Below are 22,882 nucleotides of genomic sequence, written 5' to 3'. Positions count from 1 at the left end.
AAAGTCTCTCTTGGTTTAGGTGTGTGCTGGTCTCCAGATGGAAGGACAATGTGGATATGAAATGGGCTACAGCTGTCCTGCAGTTGCCCTGTGATGACACAGCCCTGCCAGGGACTACCAAGAAGAAGAATATTCAGAGAAGGTGAGAAATAGATTCTTTCCAATGTTGCCACCTACAGCAGTTTTTTTTCTTAATCCTATAAAAAATGCTAAATCCCTTGCCTAGTTCCCAAGACAGATTTGAGGTAGACGCATACGAGGAACGAAAATGGGTGGCACGATGCATTCCCTATTGAATAGGAGTATAGAGCACTGAAGCACAGAGCCCTGGGCTAGGCTGAGCTGTTATAACTGAGCAGTTTAGTTGTGCAGATGGGAGAAGGTCTAATTCGAGCAAATCATGCACCCCCCTGCCTCAGTTTCCCCAGCTGATAGTAGGGATAATCCAGTCCAGGCATTGCATTGCAGTACCTTGGGAAGTTAAGATGAAATGGTTGTGTGTGGGAGGCCTGCGTGTTAGAACATCATCATTTTTATGTGAAAGCCAAGACCAGATGTTGAATTTTGGTATTGCAGGAGAAGTCTGCAACTATAATGCACAGACGCTAGTTTCTCCCAAGTAAATGTCAGAACTGTATATATGCCAAAAGAAAGTCCAGTAAATGGCATCTGAAGTAACTATTAATCTTTAGAATTTGTTGCTCCAAGTCCAGATTGCAAGTACATGGAACAAATAACAAAGCTGAAAATAAATTAGGGAGATTTATCGTGAACAGTTTGTTTCACACTGGTTTGGGTTTCAGCAAGAACACAGGCAAGTGAAATATTAGCACAAAGACATAAATTATGTAGTAATACTCTAAGAAAAAATCTTGTTTATTCTGTGCAACCAGCTGTGTCATTTGTTACCTTACAACACAGGAGTCAGGACACTGGTGGGAGCTCCTGGTTCTTCCTGAAAGGTGCTTTATCAAGGTATAGATATTAATATTGCAACAAACCAAGGAGATTTGTTTTTAAAAGGAATTGGAGGCATCGTGTTGTGTCAGACAAAGTTCTCTGCACAATAAAAAATAAAGCCACAAATTGAAGTCTTATGGTAGTGATATATTCCTCTCTGGCTGTACTGAAGATACCTGAGTGAGACTTTCACTAACTCCAGCACAACTGCTGATTTCAGATAACATTTGGGTGAGCTTTGGGTGGAGATGAAAATGAGCTCTGCCTTCACCTAAAAGTAACACTCCAGTCATTAGGGAGTCACTGCGTAGCGGTAGAGTGACCTGTGGACCTGTTGTCCACAGTTGTCCTTATTAAATGCAGAAGAGAGGACAGACTGAGGTTAATGACCAGTTTAAAGGAAAAGTGGGTTAAGTACTTTTTAAATGGGTAACTATAGCTCTGGGAAGAAGGAGAACCAGCAGGATAGTGCAAAGCAGGTGACGGGGACATGGAGTCATGCTTTCTGCTGAGAGGATCTTCTCAGCAGCCTGGTGGAGGGTGATGAAGCCTCTGTGCCATGAAAGGCTCTTCAGCCCAAATACATTCTCCTGGTCTCTGTCTGTGCCTGAAAAAAATGTGCCGTGAGGTGCCCCCTAAATCCTGTCATCCCCCTAAAACCCTGCTCAGGCATTAGGGGGAAACTGCCACGTTGCATGCAGGAGCAACCTATGGATCGAGCACTGATGAAGATTATACAAATACAGAGCATTATATGGTCATCTTCACAGAGATCCTCTCTAAGACACTTGCCATCGGAGCTCCTTTAGGACTCGATAGACTCCATGCAGAGGCAAAGCAGCTTGTCCTGCCCATCTCAGGAGGGCCTTCTTATATTGCTACAGCTGTGAGCGATGTGACCATCCCCAGTCTAACTCTTTGTCCTCAACTTTTCTCCCATAATGGTAGTCCCTGCTTGGCTTTTCTTGCCAGCTAAATTCCCTGGCATGAACTGAACAGCTTTTGCTACTAAGAAGTTTTCTACAGCAATAGAGATACTGGCCAAAGAACAGTTATTGCTAGAAACTCTGTAAACCCCTTATCTCTAAATAAATCAAATATATTCCATTGAATACAGAACTTTTAAAACCCCCATCTCACTCATTCTTCGTATTCCTATCACCATATTCTGGCAAGCTATTGAGCCTTAGGCATGGATCAAAGTGACTTGCCAGAGCTTTCAGATGTAAGGAAGAATTGGGAGATTTTTTTTGTATTTGTCCACAGGGCCGAAGACTCCTGTGCAGACCCATTTTACAGCAGATATAAAATGAATTAAAAGCAGCCAGCAAGCTTCCACTCTACTCTGCCTAGGCTGTAGTCAGGGTAAACTGAAGGCAAGTGGGTCTTTGTGTTGAGATCTCTGCTAGTTTTGTGTTTCCATTTCTTCCTTCATTTCAGGAGGAGGCTCTACAAGCTGCTGGAGAAGAAACTCATGGAGGAGTATAAACTAAACAGCCCTCACATTTGGCTCAGGAAGCCCTGAACAATATTACTGAAGGCTGTAAAAATATCTGCATGCATATATATATGTATATATTATATATTATATATACATATGTAAGTATATATGTATCTATATGCATGTGTTGTAACAGTTGCCCTGTTCTCATACTTTTCTTTGGCACTTGCCTCTGCCTCTGCCCCAGGCTGGGATGCTTTCAGCCTGATTTCATTAGTCCATTCTTGTCCTTCAGGCACTCGGGTGCCTGAATATCCTTGTAGGTACCTAAAACCCCACATCCAGTCTATCCATTTCTCACATTGTCAGGCACAGCCTGACTCACTTCCTCTTCCTTGCTTTCCATTTGGTCATATAATTTCTAAACCACCTTCCTTCCCTATTCTCCACCCATGCATATGGATTTTTTTTCCCAATGGCCATGTCGTCTTCCCCTTCTTTGAAATTATTTACAGAAAGCTAACGTCAACTCTGTTTAATTAAAGTTCCTGCTTGTTTATCATGTCCTTAAATCATTTCCTTCAAGCGATCATCTTGTGAAGTTATCACTTTGTCAAAACAAGATCCAAAAAAACAGCTCAGGGCACAGTGGGAAGTACACAAAGGGAGAGCCGAGTAGCCTGGAAAGTTTGGGTGAGCTGTTTGCTAGACGCTACCAAGCCCACCCCTCCAAGACCTTTATTTCCCCCTGCGGCAGCTGTCATCTGATCCCACGCTTTGGCTTTGAATGGGGCTCTCTAAGGATGCCAGATGTTAGGAACAAAGGTCTAAAAATAATCTTTCCAAATAGTCTTCCCATCTATCATTCAAGGAGAGCATGTGCTTTGTCTGAACATGTGAGCCAAGAACCTGATCTAACTTTGAGCAAAGAAGTTCAACAGCAGCTCCAGCTCCTGCCTTCTGCTTGCGGGCTCCTTGGTTTGTTTTTTTTTTTCCTCTCTTTCCTTTCCCAGAAGCTGCGCAGTGAAAAGCGGCTCTCACCAGCGATCAGTCCTCTTTTTCCCTCCCTCTCCATCTCCATCCCTCCTTGCCAAGACTCTGAATCGTCTGGATCCCAAAAGCCAGGCTCCTTATTTGATCTCTCCTTTAGGCAAATGCATTCCAGGGTGCTGTCAGAGATGCATTTCTGTAAGAAGATCTTCACTGCAGCCTTGTGTGTCTTAATTTTGCTGCCAGATTCGGGCTGTGCAAGGAATCTGTGGAAGCGTGCTCTACATCTGAAAATGACAGAGAAATACGATGTGAGTAAACTAGGGGTGGGGGGGACCTGGGGGGAGCTGGGTATGCTCACCGTGAAAGGGGAGTTTTCTTTACGTGTGTGTAACGTTTTAGAATAAGTATTTGAATCCGCAGGCTGTCTCTTTATTCAAGGGTCCAATTAAGTTTCCCAGGCTGTATGAAACTTTTGCCACCTAGCTGCTGCAACGGGAAACTTGTAAAGCACACTTGGAACAGTACATTGGTACACCAGCCGTCAGTGCTTTTCCTGGAGACTTCAGAGGGCAGCAAGGAAAGTGTGAATGGGGAGAAGGAGAATGCAAAACCTACCTGTCTGGGGATAGATTTAATGAAAAGAAGATGATGTGATTTATTGCTTAGAGCAGGGAGAGGATTCCCTGCCCAGTTCCTCCACTGCCTTTTGGCGTGACTTTGGGTTAATATCTCCAGTTCCCAGTGATAATGTGTACTAGAGGGATGGTAGCATTGCTAGAGTTTTGTAAATCACTGGAGCAGAGAGGCCTCCAGTTCCACAGTGTCAAAGTAATGTGCCAACCACCTTAACCGGTGTAAGGAGCCATTCTCGTGGCTGTGCTTTGCTTGGCACTTTCGCTGGGAGCAGAGCTCCCCTGTGCACATCTGTCCCTGCCTGCTTTTGGCAGACTTGCATGGGGTGCTGCGTGCAACCACAGTTTCCAAATCTCCAGTGGTGCTTAGAGCAGTGGTGCTGGAAATGAAACTGAAACAGCAACAAGTTACCCTGAGTGGAGAGGATGATAGTGCTGGATCCTGTTCTGCTGTGTCTGGGCCAACAAACTGCTAGAAATACTGCCCAGAAGGGAATTGATAAATTTTTTAAAAAAAAAGCAAAATAATTTGATAACTTGAATTTCAGGATGTGCTGTTTAGAAAGAGAGAAAAGCTGTATTTGAAATTTTTACTTATTCCACTGAAGTCTACTTAGAAGCCATACTGACCCAAGGCTTCTGCCCCTTGAATCACTTAGGTAGAAACCTCAGCCAGACTGTTTTCTTATGCTTGGGTTTGATTGCCTTTTCCAGACATTGCATGTGCATAAATAGCTCTTTGGTGTGACACAGGGATTCCTCCACCTGTTTTCTGCAGCCACGTGGTAAAACTTTTAATTTAAAAAGGATGCTTTTTTTGCCCCTGACATCTAGAGTGATCTTTGGGGACAGCTACCTTTGGTCTATGCAATCACTTACTTGGAAGCACCACACGTGTCTTTTCCCATGCTGAATGAACTGAAATATGATGCTCGTCTCCTTGAAATTTCACAGAAAACGTTGTGCTGATATTTGAAAGGTACCCCACTATTTCACAAGAAGAATTTTTCTTCATTGTGGCCTCCCTTGGGACAGGATATCATCTGGTTTGCAATTTAATGGGAAAATGGTGACGTGAAGAGCTATGTTTGCTGCAAAATCAGTCACTGGAAAGTGTATTTATTAGTACGCTCTTATGTCATACTTCAAGGCAAAGCTCAAATTCAATAGGAGCTATGAAGTCAAAGACCCAGAAAGATAGGACAGGAGTAGAACAGGAATTTACATGTTAATCCTCAGATAATATGCTCTGTAGAGACACAGAGCCTGCTCCCCTGAGGATACATCCTCTTCTTTCAATCTGCATTTCTTCAAAGCACTGTTTTTTCTGGCAGCCATGAATCCAGGTGCTGCTTATCTGGCAAGCTCAGCTAGAATTGTTCATGTTGACAGAGACATCTTATCTAGGGAAAATAGAAAATGCTTTTCTTTCTCCTTCTCCTAAAAGCCTTGCAAGGAGGAACGTGTCCACGCTCCATCACCAAAAATCTGTTTTGGCAGCCACTCTTGTTTCTCAAAGAGATGCTTTATTTTCTACAAAATGCTGCATGTTCCCTACAGTTCAAAAATCAGAGTCTGTGGGTGGAACAGCTGATTTGTGAGTCACTTGAATCAAGGTATAACAGACGGAGTTGCTCACAGCAACATTCAGCCATAGAGGAGATGGGCCATAGACTTCCCTATGGGATTCCCAAGACAGGAGCAAGATCTTTAGTGGGAAAAGGCAGGATGGGGTAGGAACTTGACTGAGAGTTATGTTCTCTGAGTCCAAAATAAAAGAGCCTACAGTAGGAGGAATGCATCCACCAAACCGCTGGCCGCAGAATGATGAGCAGGTGTTAAAATAGGGAGCTGGCTTGAGGTCTAGCCAGGAGATTTTCATTAGGGTATCTGAGGAAAGGAGTTAGTTCGCAAGGAGGGGTCAAGTGGGAATGGAGAAAGGAGGAAGAGGAGAGGGTATGCAGTGAGACAAAAAAAAACTGGCAGTCACATGGAGGAGCTGGGCTTCCAGCCTTTAGCAAATCCATCTATTTTACAGCCAGCGGGACGCTTGTCAAGTTTAGTGATTTGCAGCTGGTGCTCTGCAGCCCCCGCACAGTCTGTCGACAGTTCCCAAGAGCAGAGGTAGGGAGCTACCTGACCGTGGGCTTCAATTCACTATCAAGACTCCCACATGTCTACTGGGAAAACCTAGGGCAGTCTTGATTTTACTCCAGTGTCAACTGCATCAAGCATTTTAGAAAAAAATCCAGCCTTCTTTTAAATATTTCCAGAAATGAAGAATTCCTCACAGCTGTTGTAATGTTCTTCCAACAATTTATTTACCCTCCAGCTAGCTGTCATAAATCAACACTGAGATACCCTCTTCATCTTCCAGACTGGCACAGCTCCCGTGAGATATCTGTCTCTCATGTGCCTCAGGGTAATATATGAGCAGAGCAGCCCTCAGCTTCCCCTTTGAAACTTGCATGCACACATGTAAGTCTTGCACTGTATTCCCTGCTTTCCAGTTCTCTAATAGATTTTGTGCATCTTCTTTGAGCCTACCCTAATTCTGCAACAATCTTCCAGTACTGCAGGTAGAAGAATTGCTAATCCAGAGTAAAAAGAAATGTTGGAGAGCTCTAAATTCCTCCTGACTGTGTATTGTTTCAGAGAAAAGGTGTTTAGTGTTTGAAACTACCTGGCAGGGGCAGAACTGGTGACCAGAGGCTAGGAATAAACTCATGGGTGATCTCGGGGTTAGCCACGCAGAATATAAATTAGCAGAGAATTTTGCTTTGACACAAACCCAGGGTCCTGTTTCAGGAACAAATAGTGGAACAGATCTGGGATTTTTTGAAATCAGACTGCATCCCACAGTTACTATTGAACATATGGGTTGAGAGTGAATGATTGCATTTAGGTTTTTCCTAGTCATCTTCACTGACCTCCAAGGTTCCTCAGCTGAACTCTGAACTTTCTCCCTTACTTTGTTTATGGATCTCTCTAAGGCAGACACTGTCATTAAAGTGATTTTAAAAGTATCCATGGGAACAGTAATTTGTTTCCTGCATTAAAAAATATTCTTAAAGGAAGAAATTTTTATTGTTATCAAAATCTATAAAAATAATACATCTGAGCTATGCTTAGGGCCATACCATGAATCGTGGGAGAGCTTTTAAAAAGACCTTGTAATCCGTACCTGCAGACATCCTTAACCAGCCTGTTTGGGGAATGAGGGAATCCTGTTTCCCCCTGGTACGGTTTATCCGTACATAAAGCTGTGGCAATGCTTTTATTAGCTGAAATGTTAAAAAAAATTTTTTTTGACCCTGTGGTTTTGAAAGAAAGGGGCTCAGAATAATAAGTGAACGGAGAAAATGAGCAGAGAGGTCATGAGGTACAAAGTTATTTGGCTAAAAATATTATATTGTTCCCAAAAGGAAACCTCATTCATTAAGCCAACTGTTCATTACAGTTTTGGCTTCTTGGTTTCTGAATCATCCCTGAAGCAACTGCAGTAACTATTTGGGTGTTGGGTTTGGGGTTTTTTTCAGTTGTTCTTTTTTCTCGTACATCCATTATTTGCCAGTATTATTTTCATCACATTTCAGTCAGCAGCTGATCTTTCGAGTAGTAAACTGTGACCTTCTAGGACGAATGCTCTCTCCAAACAAGATGACTTGTTAATGTTTGAAACTGCGTAGATTTACTGCTAAAAGATATCTTGTATCCCCAGATCCCTTTTTTTCTACTTAAAAAAAACAACAGCAGTAGAAAAAAGTTGACCTTGCAATATCTTCAATTCAAAAGCACGTGATTTCAAAGCTGGAATATTTTCAGCTGTTAAGACCTGGGATGATGTGATAGCTTACACCTTGTTTTACAATTTAGCAATGAAAACTTCATCAAAATTAGGAAATATTTTTCTTCAAACCTATTTTGTGGTCCAAACAGTCTATCAGTTCATGGGAAAACAGCCTCATGGCAGAGTTTTTAAGCAGTTTCTTGATCACTGAATGAAAAAAATTAAGGAAAAAGCAGAAGAAAATCGTTCATTGCTATTTGGAACAATGTAGGCTGATACTGGGAACAGGGCAGGAAGCTGTCATTTGTGGAAATATTTAGGAGTTCTCTGTCTCTCACACACAGACACATGCACACACATTATTTAACCAGTTATAGATATAACCAGGATATGGATTCTCTTTAACATATGCCTTGTAACTGAAATGAAAACTTCTAATCATCCTGCCTTTCCCTGTACTTCTGTATGGGCTGACGCTGTGCAGCCAGGCAGCAGAGAAATTTCACTGCTCTCCATTTCCCCCTAGCTATCACTCGACAAACAGAAGTCAGCTTTGCTGTGAAAAACACCACCTTATCAATACGATTCTACACTGTGTACAATATGGAAGTGAAATTTGTCATGTCCAATATACCACAAACAATGCGCATCATTATTTCTTTTGGTGTCCCTTGAGTTTGCCTTCATTCTCTCCACTGCAAATTATCCAAGGAAGTGAAGATCATATTATTCTCACCGTTATGGGTAATCGACTGCTGATTGGTCAAACGCAGCAGCGGAGGCCATGCAGTCAGTCCTCAGGGCGATGGACCTCCTGGGACCTCTACTAGGACATTCTTTTGGACAGTACGTGTGGGGACATGCTCTTTCGCAAAGTCACAAATGCTCCACAGAAGCTGTTGGGAGGTTTCAGCAATGAGGATGTGGCAGAGTGTAGATAAAGAGGGATATTGTTCTCACCTCAAATTTCTCCATAGCCCAGTGGTGAAATTTCCTAGAGACCCCCTCAGGGACAATTGCACCACATTGTTTCTGGGAATAACAGCCCCAGTTGTTCATCACTGATGTTGTAACACAACAGTGATTGGGCCAAGTGTATATAGAACCCTTAAACTCAACAGCCTGCTAGCGAGTGCACAGCAGTCCTCGCTTCATACCTCTCACTAGATGTGAAAATCCAGAATCCATCTTTTGCTTTGATTAGAGCTTATTAATGTGTGTTAATACATCTGAGAACTGATTGCCCTTTTTGAGTACTTAATGCTGCTCTGGAGAGCTGAGCTCAAGCCCACAGATGAGTAGATTAACCATAGGTGAGAAAGGAGTGGGTTTGGGTGATTCACCTCTCTGTTGGAGGGAGTTGGCTTCTTGCTAAAATGCTGCCAGCATGAATAATATCTGAATGCTACCAGTTACAAATGTTTCTGGTAAAATCCTGTTTCTGTTAATCTACTTTAAATCTGCCTTGTCCTTTTGGTGTGCAATGAGCAGCTGGGCTCCTTTCTGCTGTAGTCAAACACAACCTCATTTTCTTTGGGATTAAACTGATATCACCCACACGGATCTCACCCAGATCATCTCATGGTTTAGAAATTTTCTCTAACATAACAACACAGAACGCCACAGTGGATAAACTTGGAAGAAATCCCTAGAAGTTCTGGTCCAGAAGAACATGATGGAGGTAGCAGGAGTCTATTGAGGAGACAAGTGCTACCTAGGACATTAGTTTCAGGTTCCATCTGGGGACATAACCTCAAAACAGTATTATCAATTCCACAGCTTTACTGTCTAAGTGTTTTGGTATGCTTATCATGAGGATGCCTGAAGTCTTTAAAGGATTTTTTTTTCTCCCCTCCTCATTGTCATTACAACAATCTTAATTATAAAATTAATTCCACACAACAATTTGGTGGTTTGGTGTTTCGAAAACAATGTGCTAAGGTGATCACATAGCACTCTCTTCAGTGTGCTGAAGCCAGGGCTCAGGGATCTGAATGGTTAATTCTCCTCTCTAATGACTACTTGAAAACCATTTTGAAAATCCCTCTTCTGTTTCAACTGATGGGATGTTTGGTACCCACCTTATGCCAAACCTTTGTTTCCTTTTCTTTTCTTTGCAAGGATTATGAGTACCCTCTTCATTCTCACAGTTCCCACTACCAGAAGAATGACCGCTGCCCCCCACCGCCCCAGACTTTGCCTGACCGAGCCTGCGAGGTGCCCAGCTGCCGGTCAGATTCAGAATGTGAAAGACACAAGCGTTGCTGCTACAATGGGTGCATCTATGCCTGCCTGGAGTCCGTACAACCACCACCAGGTAGAGTGGCTCCAGCAATCAAACTGGTAGAGAGAAGCATGCAGAAATGATAGCAGTCATCTCCATGTGCATTGAGTCTTGGGTGAGAGGAGTGGTTGAATGTGAGTTAAGGATAAAGCTTCAGTTCCAGACTTCCAATTTCTCGGATGTCTGCTGAATCAAAAGATTATCTAAGGCTGGCTGATGCTGAAAATTTTCCATCAGCACAAATGGTAGAAATCACTTGAGTCCAGTTCTTTTCCGGGGATTGTATATTCTGGAAAAGAAGTTATCTCAATCTGAATTATTGCTCACAGAAGCTAGCCAGCCATCTCATGTGGTCTGTGCCTTGGGAATGAAGGATGGGAAACAGCAGCTGCTTTTGCCTTTATGATGCCAGGTTCTTGTGGCCCTTGACAACATCCATGGCTCTCTTGCCACTGGGACAAAAAGAGCTTGAATATAAATATCTTGCTGAAAACTCAAGTACATCCTTCAGCAGCCTGTCAACCTCGTCATTGGCTGTTAGAGGAAAACTGTGACTTTTCCAAAACTGTGTGCTCTACTGCTACTCCACCTTGACTCTGTGGTCTCTTGTTTCTGTCTTTGTAGTTTTAGATTGGTTGGTTCAGCCAAAACCCCGCTGGCTGGGAGGAAATGGGTGGCTTTTGGATGGCCCAGAGGAGGTCTTACAAGGTACGGTACATTTTGCTGTCTTCTCTGCAATACTGGTAATTATACAAAGGCACTAAATAATATGTACTTCATACACAGGGATGTCAGGATGCTAGGGCTGCTGGTATTTGTCTGGAGTTTCTATAGGAATAACATTGTGTGGTTCTGGGAACTAGTTTCTGAGTAAATCAGTTGCTTTTTATGCATATGTCTTATCCAGCAGGGCACTAGGGATATTACAGGGAAATGGTTATGTATCAGTTCATGAAATAAGTAAAAATATATGTTTTTTTTTTTAGAAAAAGGCTTTGTCAGCATACACATATTTTCTGCCAGATTCCTGAAAGACTGTGGGTGATCTTGAATTATGAGATCTTTTAATCCATAGTGGCCTCATCACACAGATGACTTGGACTGAGGCTGGGACTCTCGTGTCTGAAAGCTGCTTTGAACAAGAGCCCTAGCAAACTGCTGTAGAGTTGTGTCAAGCTTGCATGGACCTGGAAGCATCTAAGCTTGTGGACTGTTAATGAAAGTGGACTTCTCAGGTTAATTCCATAGGGAAATGTGTTAGAATTATTTTTTTCCGATACCTCACATTGAAACAAGGAGGGATTGGGGGGATGGGAAGAGTATTTCTGTTACATGAGACATTTCCAGATAAATGTATGCCTGAAGTTCTTCATTTCTTCATGGAAAGGCTAGTGCAGTTTTTGATCAGCTTTACTCAGACTCAGGTAGTGCCAATAAATTACCCTCTTTGGTCTTACATCGATGGTATCAGACTCACTGAACCTTGATTCTCATCTATTATGGAAACTCCTAGCTCTTCAACAGAAAGTTCTGCTTCCAGCTTATCAGAGTTGCACAGCTAGAAATAGGATAAAATAGCTTCCTCCTCATTCATCCTTGTCATGCTTATATTATTTATTCTTGTCTTAACACCTTCATCTCAGTTGAGGGAGTAATTAGTGAAATAAGAACCATCGGTCATGGCATGAGAGTTACAGCAGACATCCTGGAAATTAAAATACTGGCAAATGAAAGGGTGGAGTGTCCCTGCATAATCTGTACATTTAATGGACTCAGACGCTGCCTCTGAATCCTGCTTTACTTTCTTATTCTGCTCTACACTTACTGGATATCCAGGGTCAAGGTGGTTAAAGCCTCTGTTTGTAGCAGGGAGTGGTACTGCCTTACTCCATAGTGAGTCACATCTGATGTTTAAATTAACCGGTAAGCTAATGGGTGCGGAGCAAAGAACAAAGCAGCAAACTGTGAGCTTCCTGGTCACATTTCCCTGATTCCTCACCCAGCCCTAAACACTGGCTTGAACACACTTATGGATGCTTGGAGGGAACAGCTGTGTGGAGGGACCATCCATCGGTGCAAGCATGCTGGGCGGTGGTGGTCTGTCTTCTCCACTCTCCAGCCCTTGCACAGACCCTGCACAACAAGCTGTGGGGAGGCTGTCACTCCAGGTAATTGGGCTGACCTGCACTTCCCACACTGGACTACTCTGTTTTGTTGTGAGGTGTGAACTGAATCATCTGCTCTGTCAGGATTCTTTGGATGTGTTATCTCCTTAGTGTCCTTGCATGGGAAGTAGTCTGAGACCCTGTTGGGGAAGAAATACAGAAGAAGGTAGCCGTGTTGTCATGTTTTGGTTGCCCATGGGTGTTAAAGCTGTGGTTCGTGACCTGCAGACTTCTTTTGCAGCTGAGGCCTGCAGTACCACTGAGGATGGAGATGAGCCTCTGCACTGCCCCACAGGCTATGAATGTCATATCATCAACCCAGGTAACACGGCTGAAGGAATCCCTAACAGGGGCCAATGCATCAAGCTCCGTGGAAATCCAGGTCAGTTGACTGGAAATCTCCCTTCGTTTCTTGTTCTGTCATGCAAACATCAGCAAGGGACAGTGCGCTCTCAACTGGCTTTGGAGGAGATCTGATAGTACATCTGCTCCCATGGGCTTCCTGGGTTTTCTGGCCAGCCCAAAGTCCTGAAGGAGCATGTGACAGCCGGGTTGGGAGACAGTCCGCACTCTGAGGCAATCTCAAGTGCGGTTGATGTTGGCTGAGCTATGTGGAATACCCAAAGCAGGGATGCACTTCTTGTTTGCTCTGTACGCCAGTGTTCTCTGGCATTGTGTAAGCAGAGCAGGTCATAACCTGCCTGTGCCATTGTTGTGCAACAGAAAAAGTAGAAATATTTCTGTATTACTACACACTTAACTAAGAAATATTAGTTTCAAATTCCAGTTTTGACTTCTGACTTTGCTTTCTGCATTCAAAACATTGTTCCCTTTATTCTGCTGACACATTTGCCCAATAAAAGAACTTGTAGAGACCAAGCTATTTTCCAGGAAAGTTCATAACATGTCTAGGTATGTGTAACTTTCTTGAATAGTAGGATATATATGTCTGCACTGTGCTACAAATCATCTTAGTGTAGAGACATGACACAGCCAAAGCAAGCATCAAACCAGACTTCTGAACTGTTTCCATAAAAGACTAATATTTTTTCCAGAGCTTTTCGATAATTTCTTTTGTTCTTTTCTAACTTTTTCTTTAATAACGCCCACAGTAACTAATGTAATGTATAGCTGTGTAGCTCCTAGACATGAGGTATTTTTAAGAGCTTAAGTAATATATATAGGGTAAATGGAAAAACCTAGCTGGAACTTGAATTACGTAAAACACTACTAGATGCTCTGAAATTTTACCCAAACTTTTTTTCATTTGAGAAAGCCTGTGATTCTTAGACTTATAGCTACTGAAAAGAACATAACATGCTGGTGGCCAGCAGTTAACCACTCTCAGGGAAAGTGAGTTGTGTCCACATAATTCAATAATCTAAACAGTTTCATAAGAGACTTATAGCAGCCTGAACTACTTCACCTGCAGGAATCTTCTACTTTGATGTTTGTGAGGTTATTATTTCCATATCTGTTTCTTCTTGAGGAGGAGTTAATAGAAAGAACAAAGTCTGACTGGATATGTTCTCATTACGTACCTTCTTTTTCAGATGGACGCAATCTGAGACATAAGTATTACAAGGAATATTTTGGTAAGCTACTGGAAATGTTTGCCATTATTAAGCTTTATAGTTATTACATTGCTTACAAGGATTTTGCTGCTTATGAAATAAAGTTTTGAAACAGCAAAATGGGATACATTAGCCTCAACTATCTATGCCTTGGTCAGAAGATCTTATTTTAATGCCCAGACTGTGAATCTGGAGAATCAGTATCTCCAGCTGAGACACAATGTGTTAAATGGTGAAGCCTTCTAGCAGGGGTCCCCACCCAAGAGGTGAGGCACACCCAATCCAATAACTTTTTAGGGTTTTTTAAGCATATTTTTGGAGCTTTGCTCTTGGCCCAGGACTCCTTTCAGGTGAACACAAAACTCTGTGAAAAGCAGGGTCTTTTGCCAGGAGCTTGTATTGTGGTATAGGATAAAAGATGACTAAAGCCCAATGAATCAGTCCCTTGTAGTTACCAGCAACAACAAGAGCTGTCAGTTCTTGCACAGTTCTTGCACTTGACAGATACGTGTCTCAAAGAAAGCAGGGGGATCTTCCAGAACTCTCTTCTTACTGCTTCAAAGCTTTTGGATTCTGCTAACTCTTGGATGTAGAGGGAGACAGTCAGATCAGATTGGAAGTTATATTTAGATTTAACTAGACAACTTTGATATGAAAGATTTACAAACAGACAGATTTGGCCAGTTTTGCTGATAAAACTCTGAAAGGATTTCCTTTCCTCTGTTCAGCAGGCTATCACAGCTCTCTCAGAGAACTGCTAATTAATGAGACCAGTAAAACTGTACTGCTTACTGGATCTTGAGAAAACACTTGCCATAGAGTAACTTAAAATCTAACTTTGCTGAACTTTGTTTTACAGGGAGCAATTCCAACAACGTGGTCGGCTATGTGAAAAACCAGCAGAAGCATTTAGGATAATCAAAGGTGAGCCTGGGTAAGTGTCCTGTGAATAAAGGGAAATCTGTGTGAAAATGGTGCTTAGCATGCAATTATTTAAAAATATGTTTGTTTGAGGGTGGAATTACCTCTCACCAAAACGCTGGTATAAGCACAGCACCTTAAAACTGTGTACAGGTGCATAGTCAGGCTCCACAAAACATCTATGCCAACAAACAGATGGTGCTGTGTAAATATTCTGAGAACCTTTGGCACTGGAGGTTGAGCTCTGCAAACTGTCCATGGAGAAGTTAATGTCTTTCCCAACTTTTACTCTTCCCCTCACACTTTTTATTCTAATTTCATAAGATGCACCTGATTTCTTTGAAGAGGATGGAATTATTTTAAGGATGAAGAAGAGATGCTGCAAAACTTTATATCTTAAGACTTTAAACTTTGTTTACTAGCTTCTTCTAATGCAGGTATAACTGCTCCTGCAAGGTAGATGAAAAAGCTCTCTACTCTGGACTAACTCCGTATGGATCAGTCCTGTAAATACTGAGGCACATGGGTGATTTTGTGGGGTGACTTTTATGTGTGAACAGTTGCGCTGAACAGTGTGACCCACTTACGTGAGTAAGTGTACTTGTATTGGGCTATAACAAAGCCAACTGAAAAAGCTCCAATCATTTTATCAGGTTTTAAATTAGGCAAGAATGAAAGTATTTATTATACCAGAGGTTCTGTCCCAAGATAGTTTTCTCAACACTTTCAGCTTCACTTTAAAACTAACTTAATCTTAGCTGGCAGTTGTGAAAACAAAGCAGTTCAGTGTGTCTTTTATGTACCTACGTCAGGCTGGCTGTTAAGATTACACAGCTACATAAGGACAAGTTCTGTGCAAACATCCTAGAAAGGATAAATATTTTAATTCCTTTCTTTTGTTTGATTTTCACCCAGCTGGACCACTCTGTTTAGCAGCTGTCAAGGAATGCATTACCCAACAGTTTTCTCTTTTGGAAGAACTCTGGTCCCAAGTCTCCACAAGAACATCTCCAGCATTACCCTGACCCCTGCTCATCAGTGGTAAAAAGACTTTGCTATTCAAGGGACGAGACAAATCTAGATTTTAAGCCTAGCAGTACAAGGAGAAAAGTCATCCCCTGAAAGAAACCGCACCATTTATGAGCTGCTTTTCTACCAATGAAAGGCAAATACCTCCAAGCAATGCACACTAACCACAATGCCATTATCAGACTGCTGGAACAGAGCCTGCCCTTTATGTGCGTGGTATGTGACCGATTCAGATTTCATGACCATGAACGTAATTCAGTGTTATAAAAATGAGTGATGTCAGAATTTTGCCTTAAAATAGTCAAGACTGTAAGACTAAAGGCGTTCTCTGGATGAAATCCAATGCCTGCCTATGTCAAACAATTACTTTAAATAAGATTTTTCATAACCTTAAAGTTAAATGAAACCCTTAGGTTTCTTCTTTTCCTGTTTATTATTCATAGGGCTCACCAGGTGGACACCCCATCTACAAGTCTAAATCTGAAATCTTAAGAATTTGAGGAACCACTTTTTTATTTTTATTTTTTTTTTTGCCAGAAGCAAAACAGGTTTTATAAAAGTTATTTTTAGGTTACTTTCCTTTAGCTTCTCAGTTTGGTGAGACGCAGATCAAGAGCTAGTGATGGAAAAGACTTCTTTCTACAATATCTAATCGGGCATACATGCATACCAGGCTTTTTAAGTTTGGGGTTTTTTTAGCCAGCACAGTTAACACACACAAAACGTACATCTGCATTTTCGTCCCTGCAAGACCTCAGAAAGACAGCTGAAGTCTAGATTATTTGTTTCACGTATTAGAAAAGCAAAAGTGGGATAAATTTGTGTGATTAAAAGTATTGTCTGGCAGATAGGCAACCGCTCTTTAGAAGTCCTGTACCTTTATGTTGACTTCCATAAGTCCTTAAGGTCAGGTTTGTATTTGAGTCTTACAGCTTCTCTCAGCTGTTTAGCATTGTAAAATATAAAACACAGTTTCTATGAATGTTTTCCCTTTCTGTGCTGTCCTAAAGGGACAATTGCATTTTGAAAAATCTGCCAGAACTGCTAGGCAAAAGAATCCACGTTTGCTCCCTTGTTTAGCACGTGTCCCCATCTGCATGTGTAAAATTAGCAGTTCAATATGCAAAGCAGTAGCAGCGTATATAAATACCCAATCCACAAATACGAGTGCCTGCTTCCACTCACAAACTATTGGAATTTTTTTTTCCGTGCACCAAATGGTTTAATCTGAAGCTAAAATGCTTATAAAACACTCGATACTTTGCATATGACATTTGCAGCTGGAGAGTTGAAAGACGCCAAACTGCTTTTCTGTTTCCTGTCATGATAGGCACAGTCCTCGATGCTTTACAGAGTAAAGGAAGAGGTGAAGGGCTCCATATTTTCCTAAATATCTTAATTTGTCGCACTCCATTCACTTCTTTGTGTCTTTGTTCCAAGTTCTAGGTATTAAATGCAACACCATAATTGCACAGATCTGTTTCTAGAATTTTATCCCATACAAGTTCATACAACAATACCTTAACTCCTGCTGAGAGACAGGAGTCCATCCATATTTTGTAGGTCCAGACTCAGAGATCACCTGACAACTTAAAGTTAGGCAGCTCATAACGCAAGTCTTGATGCAGCCTTGCTCCTAGGTGCTGCTCAGTGAAATGGAATAATTTTTTTCAGCATTACTTTTGCAGAAAAACCAAATTCTGATTAAATGAGCAAAGCCCTTTGGTGATGACTACTAAGCCCCAAAAAGTAAATTCCTAATTGTTCTAGTTTAAATAAAACATTCAGTGCCTAAAATCTGAGGACCTAGATGAAAAAATGATCCTGAACATTAACAAATTTGCAAGATTAAACCTTCAGATCTCAACCTAACTTTGCAAATCATCCAAAAATGCTCTTTATTTGAATGGACTTGTTCACTTCAGTGGCTGCTTTTTTGTAGCTGCAAAAGCACATACCTGACTGCCTCACTGGATGGGATGGCAAACATATTTTCTACTTGCAAAAGGAATTTTTAAAAGAGGAAATTGACAAATTAATAATTTGCTGATGAATTACTGTTTACTGGGTGTTATCAAAACATCACCCTTCCTCCTGGTGCTATAATGCTTGGGTTTTTTTCAAGTTATTAATCGTCAAACTCAGAATCAAAAGCCACAGAAGGGACTTGTCTAAATGCTGTGTTTTTAATGCTGACATCCATCATAAGTGAAACAAAAGCACAGACCAAATAAGTTGTCCTCAGTTTGTCTTCTCTCCAAAGACAGATGCCTTAACAACAATCTTGTGAAGCACAGTAGGAAATCACTGATGTAAGTTGTTTTTAATGTTCCATGTATACTTTAAAGCCTTTTTGGTGCTATAATAAACTTTATGTGTATCACTGTGTGCTACCCATGCTCATGGCCTTCCAGATCCTCAAGCACTGCTGTGCCCGTGGAGCTGCTCTGCCTCGCGGCCGCTGAGGATCTGTGGCAGCCTGAGGCAGACCCTTCCCGTTTTGTGCTCCTGGTGCTTGGATGTGTACAGGTTCTGCCACTTTGGTGCTCAATAAAAAGTGACCAGTATATTTTTCAACTCTGCCTCGTTTCAGTTTTATGTTCTTGACATATGCTCAGCTTTCAATTATGAAAAAAAAATGGACTTTTTTTTTGTTTTTTCTAATTTTAGCTGTTGGAAAAGCTCAGAAAACAAAATCAATTTTGCAGAAATTCATTTTGTCTCCTGGAAGGGAGATGACAGGCCCCCAAAACACACCTGCCACCCTTGTCCCCTTTCAGAAGGGCCACCTTTGTGGGCCAGAAGTTCACTCAATTCTTGGTGCCTTCATTTGTATTGCTCAAAGAGGAGCTGATGGACAATACTGTAAAGAGAATAGTGATGGTGACCCAAGTAGAAATTGACCCTTTTCTTTGACCAGGCATTTTCTTGTTGATTCCAAGCTGTTGTTAGCTGCCAGATGGGTTTCAGCAGTCAGCTCAGGCATTTGTGCTTCACAAGCAGCTGCTCATGGAGTTTTGCAGGAAGCCGAGGCTTGCTTGAAAGGTGGAAAAGTAAACCAATCAGAGGCCAGTGCTGGGCTGGTGCCCGCTGCAGGATGCTGGAGCTGAAAGGGGTGCTAAGAGGCTGAGCTGCTGAGCACTGCGTTTCGAGAAGCAGGTAAGCCTTCACCATCCCACCAGCTCTGCCCACCCCAGTCTCAGTCTACCTGCTCAACGGGAGTGGGCAAGAGTCCTTCTGCGTTGCTGCCCTTCTACCCTGAAACCATAACAGAGGAGTCACAGGGAAAGAGACTACCTGTAATTTAGCCAAGGAGGGAATAGCAGTGAATTTCATTGCTCTGGAAATGTTTTCTGTGGGATTTCAGAAGATGCCAGCTAGCACTAGGTGTCAGGGTAGCTCTTCCGTTTGTCAGTGAAGTTATCCTTGGGATCACTTGAACTTCTCATGGCAATGGTGATATGGTCTGTCTGGATGAGGAGACTATGGGATGTGTATGCATAACTTGTGTCTTCTGTGGTGAAGTGTGACATGGGCTGAGTACCTTGGCTTTCAAGAGAAGGATCTATTTCATGAACACCACAAACTTATGTTTTAATTTCAACTTGTTTCCGTGTTAGTGCAAGAAAATATAGTTTCTGTTGATGTAGCTGGCTAATGGTCATTGTGGAAAAAACTTTGTGTGACCTAAGACATCATCTGCAGATGACATTGAAGTGCTAACAGTGCATTTGTGAACCCAACACCTGGAATAAACTGAAGGACAAACATTATAGTAGGTCTTCAATAAGTAGGGGGTCTGCAAATGCAGAATAATTTAAAAAGCAGAGTGATTTTGACACGCCTAGATTAAAGTTCCATTAGGCTTTATGGTGCAGAAGTGTTTTTGTTACATTCAGGAAGCTGTTCTATGGTTTAATGAGAGGCAAAGAGGCCAACGAGGGTGAGACAATCCATAGAGTTGTCTTTGGAAACTGACAGTTTCTCTTTGCCCACTACACAGCAGGGATTTGTTCATGCAGGTGGTTGTTTACTTCTCTAATCTCACATTGTCTACGCAGGGTAGATTTTTCTCTGGAAGTGGTGTCAGGTAAGCATCAATTGTCTTTAGCAAAAGGATTTAGAGCATTGCTTAGCATCCTTTCAAGATAAATAAAAAAGACACCTTTTGCTGGTAAGTCTACAGAGTCCTGTTTCCTATTTCTTACCATTATGTTCTCATTCTTGTCACCTTTCTATGTAGTCAAAGTTGCAAGAACGGTGGTAGAAGCTATGCAAAACAAAACAAAACAAAATTGACAGTTTTCCTGATAGAGATGTGGAAAGCGCCCCCCAGGTGGGGCTCATTTCACCCAGCCTTTATTCACTTCACATTTATCCGTAGCATTGATAAGATGGAAAGGAACCTAGGCGCAAAACTTTGTTCTTTGCTTTTATAACCAAGAGCAGAGGATGCTCTCTCCAGGGACCTGGGACAAACTCAGCCTGAAAGCAGAGTATTTGGATTTTCAAGTGCAGCAAACAGTAAATTCTACCCATGCACTGTAGTTTTTTTCCCTCAAGGTGGCACAAGACGAATGAAAGCGTGACGTGTCCCGGTTATGGAGAGGGAAGCAGGTGAAGGAGCTGTAAGTTTTGAACTGAAAGCAGCACCCTGCCCTCATAGCAGCAACCTTTTGGGCTCATGAAATCTCAGATTACAGCTCCTTTGCTGTGTACATCACCATAATAGATATTTTCTATTTAAAAAAAAAATAAAAAGATAAAAAGGCCAAATAGCCTGCTTAGAACTCGAGTCTGACCCTGAGCTTTATTATCCAATTAAATAGGAAGTCCTATAAAAGTATTGTAATTGGGGTGTGTGTTATGTTTTTATAGTGTGAAAAGCATGTCTTACACCAGAATGAAGAAATACAACTTGTATTAGTGTTGTTTTCTTTATATTATAGTCTTGATTTAATTTATTCCCAGAGTTTTCTAATTCATAAGATAGAAAATACGTGAGTTTTCCATTAGATTTCCTAACATTCAGTGATTTTACTGAACGTGTGGTGAATAGTGGGCAACAACTACATTTTTTTTCTACATTTATTGAATTTCGTTGGTGCTAAAATGTAATTTTGTGTTATAGAACTGAATGAGCATAGAGATGACAGACAAGGTCATGATTCTGAGCACAAACTACACTGTTTCTCCCAAGCTGCAGGTCTGCTGGATAACAAACCCAAACACAGAAATTATTATTGGGCATTATTATGCTCATCAACTCATATTTCTCCTTTTGTGTGTCCTGTTTGTCTTGGTATTTTTGTCATACCTCTCGCTGTATCTTTTCCCCTCCCCAACCGAGGCTGGAAGGGAGTGCCTTCACACCAGCCTGAGATGTGGCATCTCCACATTGCATAGGTTCTGGAGTTGTTCTCTGGATTGTGTAAACAGTACCAAGTTACATGGATTTCCAGAAGCAGCAGGTTTTTTTTGGCAAGAGGAGAAAGTTAAATAAGGAAACCGTCAGCAAAAGCCTGTTGCTCAATCAGCTGTATTGTCAGCAGCGCATGGCTAACAAGAGCCACGCTCAGGACTGCACAGTCCATGTATTGCCCACAGCAGAGCCCCAGGACACCCAGGCTCTTCGTGGGCAGCTGCTCCCCTTGCCGTATGCCAGCTGCATGGATGATGGGTGAGGTTTCAGGAGGAGAAAAGCAAGAACAAAACCAAGAAAATCTTTTTTTTTCCTACCTGTGTAGAGAGGGAGAAGATGCGATATCAATACGATCCCAAGGCTGTGACTATTACAAACACACACAGATGAATAGAAGAACATAATTCCTTGCCAGGCAGTGCTTGCTTTGCTTTATCAGGACTATGGCAGAGATAGATGGCTGTGCTCCACATCCCTGCAAAACCTACGGAAGGAGGGCACCAGTTCAAAAACATATGTGAGCTTGGAGATATTTTGTCACCTAACTCCCACACATTTAAATAATGTCTAAATCTCTATATACCTCTGGGAGCTTGGGCTTCCTTCAAGCCCTCGATAAGCATCTTACTTAAACCCTGGGCAGGGCCTGGATGTGAGCTGCCTGAAAATCAGTGCCCAGCATTGTCCCTGGGTATTTTCCCATGGGAAGGAGGGCTGTTGTAGTGATGCAGGAACTTCCTTCATGTGCCTGACACATCCAGTTCTACTTATTAAGAAACATTTCTCAATCAGGAGCCAAGTAAGTTAGGAAGCTCCAGCTGTGTTTTATGAGAACTCTGCTATTTGCAGGGTGTTTCCCAACTGCTTCATTTTCTCCTCAGTCAGGAAAGAATCCCTCCCTCTACACTGCTTTGGTGGAACATTGTGTTATCTGTAGCTACATTGTGCTGGTGGGGTGTCCCGTCGGCTCATCAGCCTTTGCTAGAGCTGGTGGTACCTTGGAGATGCAAATAGGCAATACTGAAATACTCCATGGGAAAACACCCGTGGATGAAAGTTGGTCAGGTTTTGAGCATCATAGGCTGTCACGCAGGTGAGAGCCTGGGGTTTGGCCCCATCGCTGTCCAGGTGTCAACACCTGACCTGCTCCAGAGCTGTGAACTCTGGATGTTCTGGGACAAAACTATTCTCCTGCAGAAATTTGCACATAGGTTTTTATCCGACTGGGAATGTCATTTATTCCCTCAACACAGTCAAAGGAGGGTCTTAATCTCATAGTTTACACCTTAGAGACAATTTAAAAGTAAGTGAATCCTGTAGTCACGTTGCCCAAGGGAGGATGTAAGTGTCCTACTGCAAACCAGAGCATGATACTTTCCAGCAGGCAGCTATAAATATTCAGAAGGGACATAACTGGTGAACTTTAGCGGTATGTTGAGATCCACCATGAAAGCACTCCCTTCTAGTGAATGAAAGACTGTTTTTTTTATAAATGAGCATCACAAATTCACACAGTCATGTATTTATGCCCTCTCCCTGATGCAGACACTTAGAAATACCAGCGTTATGCTGACTGGAGCGTTTCTCTAGAAATGCCTGGAAGTATGCAAACAGGCTCGGCAGTGTGCGTTACCTGTCTTGCCTCTGCACACAGTAGCCTTGGCAAAACAA

The 22,882-nt window shown here is 42.1% G+C and overlaps 1 protein-coding gene across 4 annotated transcripts; it reads left to right on the top strand.

The window, feature by feature from the left end:
• Positions 1 to 15: 15 nt before the first annotated feature.
• On the top strand, positions 16 to 18,387 carry WFDC1 (WAP four-disulfide core domain 1). 4 transcript variants are annotated; one of them, XM_054078816.1, is made up of 9 exons: positions 16 to 142; positions 2,401 to 2,531; positions 3,552 to 3,702; positions 9,938 to 10,133; positions 10,725 to 10,808; positions 12,507 to 12,647; positions 13,819 to 13,860; positions 14,699 to 14,763; positions 15,676 to 18,387. In XM_054078816.1, exons 2-8 carry the CDS (start codon positions 2,518 to 2,520, stop codon positions 14,755 to 14,757), a joined length of 687 nt encoding a protein of 228 aa, XP_053934791.1. In that variant the 5' UTR covers positions 16 to 142; positions 2,401 to 2,517; the 3' UTR covers positions 14,758 to 14,763; positions 15,676 to 18,387. The 4 variants fall into 4 exon arrangements, with proteins under 4 accessions (XP_053934791.1, XP_053934790.1, XP_053934793.1 ...); XM_054078815.1 differs by having other exon boundaries at positions 24 to 142; positions 14,699 to 14,773; positions 15,676 to 18,386; XM_054078818.1 differs by lacking the exons at positions 16 to 142; positions 2,401 to 2,531 and adding an exon at positions 3,002 to 3,094 and having other exon boundaries at positions 14,699 to 14,773; positions 15,676 to 18,385.
• The last annotated feature ends 4,495 nt before the right edge of the window (positions 18,388 to 22,882 follow it).

The sequence above is a fragment of the Cuculus canorus genome, chromosome 13 (genome assembly GCF_017976375.1).
Source record: "Cuculus canorus isolate bCucCan1 chromosome 13, bCucCan1.pri, whole genome shotgun sequence".
Classification (NCBI taxonomy): Eukaryota; Metazoa; Chordata; class Aves; order Cuculiformes; family Cuculidae; genus Cuculus; species Cuculus canorus.
Note: the sequence above shows the minus strand (reverse complement) of the source record. Positions and strands in the feature narration are given on the sequence as shown.